General features: G+C 30.9%; 1 protein-coding gene across 1 annotated transcript; it reads left to right on the plus strand.

The window, feature by feature from the left end:
* The first annotated feature begins 1,879 nt into the window (after window positions 1-1,879).
* LOC137825847 (kinesin-like protein KIN-4C) lies at window positions 1,880-10,064 on the plus strand. The gene is made up of 28 exons (XM_068631631.1): window positions 1,880-2,019; window positions 2,185-2,341; window positions 2,527-2,673; window positions 2,777-2,929; window positions 3,017-3,261; window positions 3,427-3,566; window positions 3,758-3,882; window positions 4,195-4,231; window positions 4,318-4,409; window positions 4,542-4,658; window positions 4,746-4,859; window positions 4,998-5,081; window positions 5,172-5,376; window positions 5,675-5,775; window positions 5,953-6,051; window positions 6,124-6,237; window positions 6,312-6,428; window positions 6,531-6,611; window positions 6,883-6,954; window positions 7,024-7,111; window positions 7,197-7,228; window positions 7,419-7,504; window positions 7,816-7,887; window positions 7,982-8,209; window positions 8,378-8,519; window positions 8,636-8,701; window positions 8,805-9,383; window positions 9,523-10,064. Exons 2-28 carry the CDS (start codon window positions 2,222-2,224, stop codon window positions 9,952-9,954), a joined length of 3,888 nt encoding a protein of 1,295 aa, XP_068487732.1. The 5' UTR covers window positions 1,880-2,019; window positions 2,185-2,221; the 3' UTR covers window positions 9,955-10,064.
* The last annotated feature ends 4,854 nt before the right edge of the window (window positions 10,065-14,918 follow it).

Genomic DNA, 14,918 nt, shown 5'->3' on the forward strand with positions numbered 1-14,918 from the left:
AACATTGGTTCTCAGATCCTTAACAAGTATATGAATCGTCCCTTACCTAACAATGTGGAAACAATTATTTGTACTTTTAGTTGGAAACATGAATTTTCTGAAACTAATTAAATTTTTATAATTTACCTTTTTTCCATTGTACTATATTATTTTAAATTCATCCATTGTCATTGTTAAATATCTATAAATAATAATGAGGAAACTTATAATTATGAAAAAAGTGGAAGAAAGGAGTTCTTCCAAGGCTTTGTTGAATGTTCTTTATGTCAATACAAGATGATAATTAATTACTACAATTTTTTAATAGCTTAAACAACAATTTACTTTTATGATTCCTTGTTCATGAAATATTTAACTTTGACATTTTATTTAATGTAAATATTAAGCTTATTTAAATTTTATTATCAATGTTAGAATTCATGGGTGAACCAACTTTGGATTTTCAGTTTTTGGTGCAAAATGGAAGTGTTAGAATGGTAGAAAAATGACAATTGGTGTTTTTTAGATGTTGTAGGCTAGATATTTGTTAAGCATCACTATCACCACAGTTGCATCTAAATCTACATTTAACATTGATTCTTGGATTTGAACAACTACAAGAATCATCTCTTGCCGACAAATGTGGAAGCAATTATTTGTATTTCTAATTAGAAGCATAGATTTTCTATGGCTAATTAAATTATTTTAACTAACCTTTTTTCTATTGTACCATTTTATTTTAAATTCATTCATTGTCATTGTTCAAAATATTTGTTGATAATAACGAGGAAACTTATGATTATGAAAAAGTAAAAGAGAGGAGATCTTTCAAGACTTTGTTGAATGTTTTCTATGTCAAGAGAATATGATGACTAATTACTACATTTTTTAGTAGCATAGACAATAATTTATTTTTATGGTTTTTTTTCATAAAATATTTAACTTTGACATGTTTATTTAATATAAACATTAATCTTATGTTTATTAATCTTCTCCATCTAGAATCAACTAATGAATAATAAGAGATTCTGATCGTCAAACTGATAAGCAAGGATGTAAGAATCTTAGAGAGAAGGCAAAGAAAAAGAAAATGAAGTTTTTAGAGAGTTGATGATTCTTTTAAAATGAAACATGAATTTCTATTTATATGTTGTTTTAAATTTAATAATAAAATATTCAAGTGTCATTTTAATTATACCACTTTTACTCTAAAATTATTTTTCTGGTCCTTACAAAAATAATAAATTAAATTTATATAATTTCCTATTATTTTTATTTCATATATTATTATGTATTAAAAAATTAAAAACGTTAATTTTATATATAGGATTTAAAATAGAAATAGTATATGAAATATATGAATTTCAAAAAATTTAATTTTATATATTAAAAATTTAAAAATATATATTCATATACGATTTTAATTAGAAATCTTATATTTAATATACGAATTCTATTTTTTTTAATTTGACAAACTATAATTTTTAAAAAAAAATTGTATGTGAGATATACGAATTTGTTTTTTTTAAATGGTTGCTTAAGTTAGCGAGTTTAGGTTAAATAATTTGTTTTTTAGATTCACGATTTACCAATTTTTAATATTTTTTTTTTGTTTTTTCGAAAAAATCGTAGAAAAATTACAGTAGAATGGAAAAAAATCCACTAATGGAGTATGCTTTAAATAATTATTCATTTTTGAGTGGGGTTTCTATGTTTGCTTAATATTGTGACCGTTAGAGTTTCACTGAGATTCATCATGGCACGTGACTCGTGAGCAAGGTCCTGTTTGAATTCGGACCTAAGCGCCATTTTCTCAAATCCGTTTTAATCTAACCCAACACATCCACATTCAAAATCGGAGCCATTACCCTCTCTTCTCTGTTCAAAATTAGAACACTTCGTTCGTTTCATACTCTCTCTTCTTTCTCACTTTCTTCGTTCTCTTTGTTTCTCTCTCACTCTCTCACTTTCTTCGTTCTCTTTGTTTCTCTCTCACTCTCTCACTTTCTTCGTTCTCTTCGTTCCTCTCTCTCACATCAGGTAAAGTAAATTCACACTCATTTCGAAACTTCACCAGCTTCGATTCTCAAAGCTTCTTCACAATCATTCGCTTCTATTAGAGATTGTGAAAAAGTGAGTTTCGAGGGAAATGCTAAGCAATTCAACGTCATTCTGTTTAAGTTTTGCGTTTTGATTGGGTTTTAGGGTTTTTAATCTCGAGGCTGGTTCGGATTGATTGGAGATGGAGAACTACGACGCACCGCAGTGTGTACGTGTTGCGGTCAACATACGGCCTCTGATCACGTCGGAGCTTCTGCTCGGATGTACAGATTGCATCTCCGTTGTTCCCGGTGAACCTCAGGTAGGCATGTTTTCCATCGAGTCTGGATGCTCTGTTCGTGTTGCATTTGCTGTGTCTTGCGTCTGTTCACTTATCACGCATTTAATAAAGTCATATGGCCTGTTCTCTTTTTGATTTAGTTTATGTTGAAATTTGTAGGAATATATGAATTTAATGTGTAATTGTTGTTATTGGATGCTGTGTAGGTGCAAATTGGGTCACATGCTTTCACTTATGACTATGTTTATGGTAGTTCGGGATCTCCATCGTCCACAGTATACAATGATTGTGTAGCTCCACTTGTAGATGCACTTTTTCACGGCTACAACGCAACTGTTCTTGCTTATGGACAGGTATAGTTTTGCATCTGGTTTTGACTTTGATAATTGGAAATTTTTTATCTGAGAAACTTCTGTTGTTATATATAGTTTGTTTTAACTGGGTTTTTATTCTCAGACCGGATCTGGGAAGACATACACCATGGGCACCAATTACACCGGAGAAGAAAATGCGGGTGGTATTATACCCAAGGTGATGGAGACAATATTCAAGAGGGTTCAGACTATGAAGGAATCCTCAGAGTTTTTGATTAGGGTATCGTTTATCGAGGTAAAGAATAATGCTTATGATTTTTTTTTCTGTAATTGTGCTCAGGCTTTGAAACATAGAAGTTTGAACTTGTATAACTGATTACAGATATTCAAGGAAGAGGTATTTGATTTACTTGATCCCAATCAATCTAGAGGAGATGTGGTTTCTACTGCGAAGTCTGCTGCGCCCAGCAGAGTTCCCATACAGATTAGGGAAACAGTGAATGGGGGAATAACATTGGCTGGTGTTACTGAGGCTGAAGTAAAGACTAAAGAAGAAATGTCATCTTATCTTTCTCGAGGTTCACTGTCACGAGCCACTGGGAGTACAAACATGAACAGTCAGTCAAGGTAAATTGCTATACTTAGTCTGCGGGGTCAATGTTGTTTAGGAGTAATTTGATTTGAATCGATAAAATTCAAATACTGCCTATCAAAATTTATATATCTCCCCTCTGCTGAAGTGGAACCTTGCTTTATTAAAGTACGATGACTGTGGTTATGCTCTTTGTTTAGTCGATCACATGCTATATTCACAATCACTATGGAGCAAAAGAGTGGTGATGATGTCTTGTGTGCAAAACTACATTTGGTAGACCTTGCTGGTTCCGAACGAGCAAAAAGAACTGGTGCTGATGGCATGCGTTTGAAAGAAGGTACCCTGTTGTATGTGTAAGACATATTGTTAAAATTAGGGATAGCATTAATGCACAAATAGATTATTTCATATTTTTCACCAATCACAAAAGCATTTTTAAAATCTTACAATGCCTTTCTGCTACTAGCTGAGTTTTATAAATGCAATATTTAAGCTATTTAATGATCATTTAGTTTTTCCATTGTCAAGGCATTCATATCAACAAGGGTTTATTAGCTCTTGGGAATGTGATAAGTGCACTGGGAGATGAAAGAAAGCGAAAAGAAGGTGGCCATGTGCCATATCGCGATAGCAAACTAACAAGACTACTACAGGTTTGCACAGTGTTTGTTAAAACATTATGTCTAGTTGTGTCTATAATATGTATGATTCTTTATATATCTCATTCCATGACTGATGGAGTGATGACTTCTATGCTCATTATTAAAAGTATTGTTGGGATAGGAAGTATGCCTATTATTTTGTTTGAAACTATTGCAACTCCTATCTTGAAACTTGTTTTCAAAAAGTCATTATTACTGAAAATGTGATGTGATACTAGATTTTAGTTGTAGCGCTTACTTCTGATATTTCTATATCATGGATTCATATATCATCTTGACATGGAGTTGGCTAATGACACGCAGGACTCTCTTGGAGGAAACAGCAAAACTGTTATGATAGGTACAGTACTTGGTGGATTTCGAAATTTTTACACTTTTTTTATTATTTATATATGGATCATCAAATTTGTTTTGGGAATGCTGCAGCATGTGTTAGTCCTGCTGACACCAATGCTGAAGAGACATTGAACACTCTGAAGTATGCAAACCGTGCTCGCAACATTCAGAACAAGGCAGTCGTAAGTGCTTTATATTGGTGTTCTCAATGTTTTGTTTCATTTTGTCCCTTCTTAAATTAAATTGTGAGTGACAATGGCAATTGTTTATGTGGGAGCTCAGATGTTTGATGATTTTAAATTTTCTTCTTTTAGATTAATCGTGATCCAGTGGGAGCTCAGATGCAGAGAATGCGAAGTCAGATTGAGCAACTGCAGTCTGAGCTTCTACTTTACAAAGGTGATACCGGAGGGGCATTTGATGAACTTCAGGTACATCATACTTTTAGGAAGTTTCTGATGTTGATCCCTCCTTTTGCTGGGTATAGGTTTCTAATGTCCTGTTCTTTTCTCCATTAGATTCTCAAACACAAAATATCCTTACTTGAAGCGAGCAATGTAGAACTACAGCGGGAGCTTCAAGATCGACGAGTAACTTGTGAGAGTTTAGCACAACGTGCATGTGATGCTCAGGTCTTTCTCTATCCTTTATGCTCTCATCTCTAATAATGCTAGGTCTTTTGTCAAAAAATAAATGTTGTTAGTTGCTTCCAGTATTTCTGTTTAATTTGCCATCAAGTTGCTCGGTCTCACTCAAGATGTTGAATTTAGGTTGAAAAAGACCAAATGGTGATGAAAATAGAATCAATTCGAAATGGTAAATCCTGGGATGAAATTGACTCAAATTCAAACGAGGTTTGAACTCATCAAGTCATTGCTAATGCATAATTACAATTATCTGATAAAGCTATCCATAACTGACTCATGGTGTGACCTCGTTTCTAGGATTATGACCTGGTGAAATCTTATGTGTCAAAGATCCAAGATCTGGAAGGTGAATTGCAGCGTTTGAAAAATTCACATGCAAAATCTAGACATTTTGATGACTGGGTTGATACAGATGATAGTGGATTCCGTTCAAAGAATGTTTTATTAGCATGTGGTAATGAGTACTCTTCTGATTGTGAAGCCAAATCAGCTGACATAACAGGTAGAACATTGGAAGTAGTTTTTTTTTATGTATAATTATACAGTGTATTTATTTGTTAATTAATCCGTGACACTGATGTTATTGATAATATTATTTCATAACTAATTCATTATGCTTGAGTTATGTACATAAATTATGAGATAATGATGACTGATTTCTCAAAAAGCTAGACTTGGGAACAAGATTTAGACTTCTTGATACCCGATATTTTTATATGCATTTTTGCTATAACTGTGGATAGATATTTATTCCTAAATATCAATAGATAATTTTTGAACATTGTGCAACCTGTATGCAGATGACATGGAAGATCATGCAAAGGAAATAGAACACTCTTCTCTTCAAGAAAAGTTGGACAGGGAGCTCAAAGAATTGGATAAGAAACTTGAACAAAAGGAGGTGAAAATTTCTGCATCCAGTTTCAAATTTCATGGAGACATTGAATGTTTTGTTTTGACAATGTTTATATCCTTTCAAATTTGACAAAGTTGCAAGATATTTTGGATATATGCTTTTTAGTGTTGATTTTAGAAGATTTTTTTCTGCTTATTGTTTTATATTTTTTTAATGTTGAAGGCTGAAATGAAGATGTTTAATAATGCTGATACTTCAGTTCTTAAGCATCATTATGAAAAGAAAGTTCTTGAGTTAGAACAAGAAAAGAAATTTTTGCAGGTATTTGATCTCTGCCATCTTGAATTATATTGCGTTTAAATTATTACTTTTATAACTCTGTATTCTTTGTAGAAAGAAATTGAGGAACTTAGGTGCAATCTTGCAAATATTTCATCTACCTCTGATGACGGAGCTCAAAAGCTAAAGGAGGAATATCTCCAAAAGTTAAATGCTCTTGAAGCACAGGTGGACCTATTATTTGGGATGTCTTAACTCTTAATGGCCACTCAGGGTGGTGAACTGATTGTTTGTTTTTCCAGGTCTCTGTACTGAAGAAGAAACAAGAAGCTCAAGCTCAACTGTTGAGACAAAAACAGAAAAGTGATGAGGCATCTAAACGACTGCAGGATGAGATCCAGAGAATTAAATCTCATAAGGTGCAATGACTTGCTATTGGGACTTTACTCAGTTTGTAGAAGAAATCTCTGCTTTGTTTTTCTTTTCCTTTCGAGTCATTAGCGATAGTTTATTTTCTTCAGGTTCAATTGCAACATAAGATTAAGCAGGAATCAGAACAATTTAGGTTATGGAAAGCTTTACGTGAGAAAGAAGTTCTCCAGGTAAATTCAACTCAGAATAATTTTCTTCAACTTTTTAGCAAAAAATGTTCCTTTTATTACTCCATTCTTCTGTAATTGTATGGAGGGAAAAATATACTTGTAGTATTCCTTTCCATTCGATAATAATAATACACTATTCTATCTGTTTATATTTGTTAGGTACATAGGTTATTTGCGACCTTTTGCATAAGGAATGACCGCTTTTGTCTAATATGAACAAAGTGATCAGTTATTAGTGCATCTTCTAATACATATTTTTTTGCCATTTCAGCTTAAAAAAGAAGGAAGGAGGAACGAATACGAGATGCATAAGCTGTTAGCATTGAATCAGAGGCAAAAGATGGTAAATAGAATTTCAAATAACTTATTCTTGTTGCACTGGTTATTCCTATTATTCATGAGTTCATTACAGGTATTACAAAGGAAGACAGAAGAAGCGTCCTTGGCTACAAAAAGGCTAAAAGAACTCTTGGAATCTCGAAAGACTTCTTCACGTGAAAGTATGACTCGAGATTTATTGTGCCACACAGCTTTCTCTATTTTGTGAACTTGTTGATAACTAGCAGTTCTTTCTTTTATACACAGGTGCTGTAGGTGGGAATGGTCCAGGAATTCAGGTACTTATATTACTATGCATGTCATTCACAACAATGTTGCTAAATAATCTACCGTTCTTTTCTAATTTGTAGACGGTGGCGATGTAGGATAGGCTATTTTAATATCATAATTCCATCATGCTATTTGGTGGAAAATGTCATGTCTTGGTGTTTATTTAGCTAACTGCTTGACATATGTTTCTATTTGAAGGCTTTGATGCAGGCAATTGAGCATGAGCTTGAAGTCACAGTCCGAGTGCATGAAGTACGTTCAGCACATGAGCGTCAAATGGAAGAGTATGTTCTACTTTTTAAGCTTTGATTTTTCATCTCAACCCTGACTGAGTAGGTTGTTATATACCGGTTAAATCTAATGAGCTTAAGTTTAAATAATACGGTGAAGGCTTATTTCTGAAGGGCAAACTGCCTTCTTATGTCAATTTCACTCAGCTCTAAATTAAAGTATGTACTAGGGAGATATTTGTATTTGTTCCGATATGTATGCAAAGTTTGCTTACCTATGTTTTTCCTACATGATTTGAATTTAAAAAGATGAGAAATCTTGAACCAATTTACTTATTAATCATGTCACAAACAATTCATTCCAGGAGGGCAAAAATGGCCAATGAGATTGCTAGATTAAAGGAAGAAGCAGATATGATGAGGATAAACAATTCAAGGTGAAAAAGCCTTGCAAGGCATTAATTTAATTTACAATTTTGTATTTGGAAAAATATAATTGACAGCATCTTCTTGCTTGACTGTTAATTTTAGTGATGGCGTCGTATCAATGTCTCCGGGTGCAAGAAATTCAAGGATATATGCTCTTGAAAAAATGATCGCTTCTTCTTCTACAACATTGCTCTCGATGGCATCTCAGTTGTCAGAGGCAGAAGAGCGGGAACGGGTTTTTAGTGGCAAGGGACGTTGGAACCAAGTCCGTTCTCTGGCTGAATCCAAGAATTTGATGAATCATTTGTTCAACTTGGCATCTTCCTCTAGGTAGTAGAACTTACCTGCAAGTTAAACTTTTGGTGATTACAGTTAACCAAGTTACCTCTAAAATTTAAAGTTCTTCAATTATTTGTTCTACTAAAATGCAATCTGTTAATCTGTAGTAAGTTATCTTTTCTCATGATATGACTTTTTTTCTTTGCTTTTCTATTTCAGGTGTTTATTGAGAGATAGAGAAGTCACTTGCCGAGAGAAGGACATGGAAATAATAGATCTAAAAGAAAAAGTAGTAAGATTGAGCTGTTCACTTAGACAATCAGAAATGCAGAAGTCTGAACTTATTCATCAGTTGAAGCTGGTATATTGAGCTTGAGAAATAATTTTTTTTTTCTCCTTTCCGAAAGCTACAGTTTGTAAAATTGAAGAAATATTGGTCCTGTGTTTAACCCTATTATTTATTTAAAATTATGACAGAGTGCAATGAGATACTCTGAATCTGTGGGGGATGTCGGAGGGCATAAGTACGACTTGCGCAAAATGGTAGGTGTTTTGCTTATCTCTAATATGCCTACGTGTGGTTGATCCCATCTTCAATAACTTCTTTTATGGTACTATAGTTAATGATAATTTTGACATCATTTAGGAAAACCGGAGATCTGCAATTTTACTAGAGGATATGGATTTATCAACATCAGATACAGACGAAGGAGATGATAATGTTGCAGATGTCGATTATGTTGCAGATGTCACTGATGATGAATGGGTAGAGTCTGTAAGAAAAATACCCTTTAAGAAAAGAAAGTCTAGAAGCTGCGTAAGCATGGAAAACAATCTGTCAAATACCCATTCAGAAGATGGGAAAGATAATTCAATAGAAGGAGATGGAGGTGCATCCGAGGAAACTGCATCAGATACATGCTGCTCTTGTAGTAAATTTTCATCTTGCAAGACCAACAAGTGCACATGCAGAGCTATGGGTGGCACTTGTGGGAGTTCTTGTGGTTGCCTAGCATCCAAGTGTGCCAACAGATCATCAATCTCAAGTGAGGCACAAGTTGAAGGGAGTGGTAATGATTCCGGCATTGAGGAAGCTGACAAAAATCGCCTTCTTGCTGCTCAAGGTGCTGAGTTGCTTCAGGGTGCACTGGTTGAGGGGCCTGCTGATGCCCACAGTGATAATCATGGGCCAAGAAAAGCCCTTTCTGATATTGGAAATACACTGGTGCGTGTCAGTCATAAATCATCAGTCAAATCTCTTGGGAATAATTTCTTTCATGGTCATTACATGTAAATTAGATGCCACTCAGATTAATTACTTCAGTATTGTTTGGTCTAAGACAAGCTGTTTCTGTTTTTTGCAGGCCCAATCAAACGCCCAGAAGGCTAATCAAAGAAAGAAATGGCGAAAGTCCACTGTGCCTACAGTAGTTGTTGTTCCAGATCCACCGTCCACCCAGTCAGATAATGCTGCAGTACCCAAGAAAGAAAACAATAGCATCAGTGAAGCGAATGAATCTATGAACATACCACAAAAAATGCACTCTTCTAGACCTGAAAATGTTCCGGTACCCCCTAAGGTAGAGAAAAACGTAACTGAGACAGGTATACCTTTGAGAATACCACGAGCTATGCGAAAACAAGTATCATCAAATGGTGGTGGCCTTCCACTGGGAGACGTGAACGGCAGTAAGCCAGATGAATCTTTGAACAAGAAGGAGTCTGAAGTGAGTGAAGCTAGAAGTCCACTGAAACAAAAAAGAACCCTGGAGAAAGAGAACAGTGGACGTTATTAAAAGACCATAATCTAAGGTGCATGCAATTACCATATTCTTATGGTGTGTATCTGTGTATCAATCATTAACTTTCGTTTGTCTTCAGCAGACAAATATATTATTTTGGCTTCCTTTTTGTGGCTTATTAGACATGGTGGTTTATCCAAATGATATTATTGTTGAGGTGTTACTAAACTCGTTCGACATTCAAAAGTTAAGCATATTTATATTAAACATAATTTATTGGGCTAAAGTTATCCCAAAAGAAAAAAATCAATTATTGATAAAGCTAAAATAATTAATTAGAAGCATGCATAGTTGGATTTTTACGTTATCCTATGATTCTAACTCCAAGGATTCATTAGAGGGTGCCTTTGAGCACTCAATTGTATGTTGATGTTCGTAAGTAAATGCGAAAAACTATGATATTTCGACAACTATCCTCATCCTACAACAATAAATATTAATATTTATAAAAAAAAAATAAAAAAAAGACTTTCTTAATAAAAAAAATACAAGCAAAATGCAAATATTAGAATTTTTTCAAAATTAAAAAAATTATAAATTATAAATTTTTATAAATGATTAAAATATTAATATTTATTGGGTTGTAAGGTGAAATACGGTTGTTAAATAAATATTTTTGGAAAAAAAAAATATCAACTTCCCTTTTCTTTTCCTCTTATGTTTATTGGAAAATATTGTCATGTTTGAAATTATTTTATTTTTTTATATTTACAAACACATACTATTATTATTAGAAAATTATTAAATAAAAATTAATTTTATAAACAAAAATTATTAATTGTTATATTAATTAAATTAAATATTATTTTAAAAATTAAAAAATTATTAATATCTAAATTAGTTTTTGTTATTAATAAATAATTTTTAAATTGGTATTTAAATAGTTACCAATATTTTAACTACTAATTATTTAGATTTTAAATTTATTTTTATTTAATATTTTTTTTATAATATATTTATCTTTTTAAGAAAAAAAACTTAAAACATTTCAAGCTTTTACTTTTCCGTCAACGCTAAGAGTCCAATTTTTTTGTCCTTTTATAACTTGTTTACTTCTTATAGACAAAATAAGTAGGTTTTTCTTGGTGTTGAAATTGTTGTCACCATTGAATGGGGGAGAAAAAGAAGGGGAAAGAAAGAAAAAATAAGAAAAAGAGATAAGGAAAATGAAGAGAAAACCAATGAAAAGAAGAGAAAGAAACTATAAAGGGAGAAAAAGGAGAAAAGGAAATCACACAAGAAGATTAGAAAAGAAGAACATGTGAGTGGAGATGGAGAAAAGACAAATGAAAAAAAGGTAAGAAAAAATAGAACATGCAATTGAGGAGGTAAAGTGAATGAAAAACAACAAATGAAACTAAGAAAAGAAGAACATTAACATAAAGAATATGAAATAAACATGTATATATATGGTTTACATTTTCATTATCTACAAATATATTTTTCACTCATTTAATGGTGTTTCAAAACTCTTCCTATCTCAATCTCAAGATAAGAGAAGTTCAACCGGCAAAACTGACTTTGTAAACGGAGAACAAAAATTAGTTTATTTGTATTTCAATACTTACTTGAACTATTACTCAACAAAAAATATTTTTTTATTAAAAATAAAATAAAAAAATTCTTGTTTTTAACATAAGAAATAGTTCATTCTAAATTAAAATAAAATAATCTCTTCAATTCTAAACTAAATCAATGGAGAAATTGATTAAGGAATCATTATATAATCAACATTTTTTATTTAAATTGAATATATTAATTATTTTATATGCTTATGTTGTCTTCTTGAATTTAATGAAGAAAGAGAATATATACAAAAAGTCAAGAGACCATGGTTAGAGTAAAGACAATCAAAAGATGAAGAGACTACGGTAAAAATTAATGCTTGGAGTGTATATAAAGTTTGAAAAAGTTATAGTTATTGTTCTTAAAAAGTTGTTTAAGTTAAAGAATACATACTAGAATCAACTAGGAAGAATACTTTTAAATTTTTAGTGATTAATATTACTTCACTTTTTTTTGTCATCAATTTATTTTCTTTCTACCAAGAATTTTCAAATTTTATTTTCTTAAAAAAAAAACAAAAATTAAGTGGACAAGTGTTTAGAAACACAATTTATTCATTTTTTATGTTACTTTTATAATAACAATATACTTTTTATAAAAAAATAATAACAATAATTTTTTTCAAGGTATTTTTTGACAGTATTTAGGTAGAAGACATTCAAGTATAGAGACTAAAGTGTTTTTTTTTTTTAATTAGATGATTAAAAATGTCAATTTTAATATTACAGGGTAAAAGATAAATTTATTCCAACTCCGAGACATTCAAAACTAATTAAGCTTATCTACTAGATAGTTTTTTCTCTTCTACATGATTTGTTTGTTTAAGAAATTAAAATTGTATAAATTATTACAGCAAAGTTATTATCTTGATAAAAAAAAATATTCTTATTAATGAATTACGAAGTAGTTGTAGATTTATTTAGCTATTTATAAAATAATATATGAAGATATTACTGAAAATAATTAATGTATTCTTGATTCATTATAATTATTGTTAAAAAAAAATAGGTAAGATGTACTTTTAATGTCTTTAAACTTTCTTCTGGTTCTTTATTTTATCTTTTAGTTTTCAAGTGTTATATAGATAATTTGTTTTCCCTTTATAAAGCCTTATCGATATCCTTTTTAGAGAAGGAAAATATAAATATTGTTTTAAAAAAGACTAGATTAAATTTCAAAAAAAAAAAATCAGTACTGTCAAAAATATATTTTGCCCAAAATTATTTTTTATGAAGAGATGTATTGTATTATAATAACAATAATAATAATTATTATTATTATTTTATTATTATTGTTGTTGGATTGTGGGAGGAAGTGAAAGATGTTGTTGGAGAATTGGTGGGTGAAATGAATAGAGCATCTTATAGTTATTATGTTTGGTTATGGACCCAACCCAAGAATGAAAAGTTGGATAATGATATTTGAATTTGCAATGAGAAACCATGTTGCACATGCCACATGTGAATTGGTTGGCCCATTAGGTATGTAAGCATCTTCATAATGAGTGGCTGAGGAAGGAATTCATTAACATGGAGGCAAAAACAATAATAGTATTATAATAAAATAATAATAATAATAAGTTGGAAATTTGTGGACCTTCTCTTTTTGAGAAAGGGATAACAATATGAAGTTGAGGTTTTTGCCACATTGGATGTGGGTGAGGATTGAGGAATAGTGAGGGTCAAGTTGTTTGTTTGTTTGGCTTGGAGTTTTGATTTGGCAACATCTACACAAACAAAGATTTTGGACCAAAGAGGAGCAAGTGTGAGTTACCAAATCTCACTTTCTCTTTTCCTTTCAACTTTTCTCAACCAACAAAACTAATTATTCTTTTTTGCAAATATTTTTAAAAAGAAGGGGATGGAGAACTTTTAAAAATTAGATTAAAGTATATAACAAAAAAAATGTTCAATATAACTTTAATTTTGTATTTATGAATTATAAAATAAATAATAGAATAAAGTGGTTTAAATCAATTGTGTAAGTAAATATAAAATATAAATTGTTATTATTTTAATTATTTCTGTAATTATTTGGATGATGATATTGCTTTTCAAAATATTGAAAAATTTAAACGAAGTTGTTAAAGATTTTTAATAACACATTAAAAATGTAAAATTATATTATGTTATAAATTTTTGGGTTTTAAGGTTAATTTTGTTGTCTGTGGTTGATTGTTGGTGTAATGTCAACTTTAATTTTTATTTATATTGGGTTGTAGACAATATTTTTATTAATACCTCGACTTAGAGGTTAGTAGTTGATTTTCATAACTTGTTTACTATCTTTGTATTATAGTACTCATGTTATGCTGTGAAATAGTTAATCAAAAAACTAATTGTATTGGATTGTCATTTTTTAAATTAAAATTGCAATATCTGTAGATTAGATCATAATCATTTTGACTTTCCATTATAGTGGCTCATTGGATAAGTCCTCTGAAGTAAAGTATTGTTTTACTATGTGGTTGTGGTTGTGGGTTGTGAAAGATCTTGCAATTGATGTGTTTAGAAGCTTCATAATTTTTTTCATTGATCTTATAAGCATAACATATAGTTTAATTATTGTATTAAAAGGAAATTTATACTTATAAGTTATCATTTGACAAGCATGAACATCTTTTTCAACAACATCATATCTAAATAGGTCATGATCCGTGAATTTAGGTTGGCGGTAGTACAACTTCAATGTTGTTTCAACGGAAAGTACCAAAAGAGTGCATATTTTTTTCCTTAAAATGAATAAAGGTATAATTGTATGGGATTTGAAATAATTTAGGAGATACACATTGAAAATGAGCACCTTTCTCATTTTATGTGATTTGGCCATTTGCAAACACAATAGCAAGATAAGAATTAAAATGATTCTCTAGGTATGTGATGCAAAATTGGTCCATTTGAATATGAATCTTGATGTTATGGACAAAAAAACAATTTTCTTTATTTAGTGCGAATGATGTGTTTTGACTCAATGGTTTTAATTTGGTGTATGGTTCAACTTATATATGAAGAATAGTGGACTAACATATATGTATGAGTTTTTAAGGTAACAATATAGATAAGATATATATTTTTAACTTCAACTTCACAATATTTATGAATGTTTTTTTTAAACAAATAGTAATTCATGTACCGTGTTCACAATCTTTTAATGAATGCAAAATTTATTTATTTTCTCTTGAAGTTATAACTTTTTTTATAAAAATGCTTTCGTGTTAGACAAATCATCCATATTTGACATCTCGGCTAGGTTGACACCTTTATCATATAAAAAATACATTTTTGTTAATTGCAAATAACATTCTAAAATCAAATTTAAATTTTTAAATGATTATTACTTTCACCTTTTTAACAACATTTAGTTAACATAGGTCCTAATAATACCCCCACAAA

Source organism: Phaseolus vulgaris, chromosome 8 (assembly GCF_000499845.2).
Source record: "Phaseolus vulgaris cultivar G19833 chromosome 8, P. vulgaris v2.0, whole genome shotgun sequence".
Taxonomy (NCBI): domain Eukaryota; kingdom Viridiplantae; phylum Streptophyta; class Magnoliopsida; order Fabales; family Fabaceae; genus Phaseolus; species Phaseolus vulgaris.

What these genes read in the sequence shown, in the direction of transcription:
- LOC137825847 (XM_068631631.1), top strand. Translation starts at nt 2,222, where the DNA reads ATGGAGAACTACGACGCACCGCAGTGTGTACGTGTTGCGGTCAACATA. An exon ending in AAGAAAAGAAATTTTTGCAG is followed by an intron (nt 6,052 to 6,123) that starts GTATTTGATCTC and finishes TATTCTTTGTAG; the next exon opens with AAAGAAATTGAGGAACTTAG. An exon ending in ATGAGGATAAACAATTCAAG is followed by an intron (nt 7,888 to 7,981) that starts GTGAAAAAGCCT and finishes TGTTAATTTTAG; the next exon opens with TGATGGCGTCGTATCAATGT.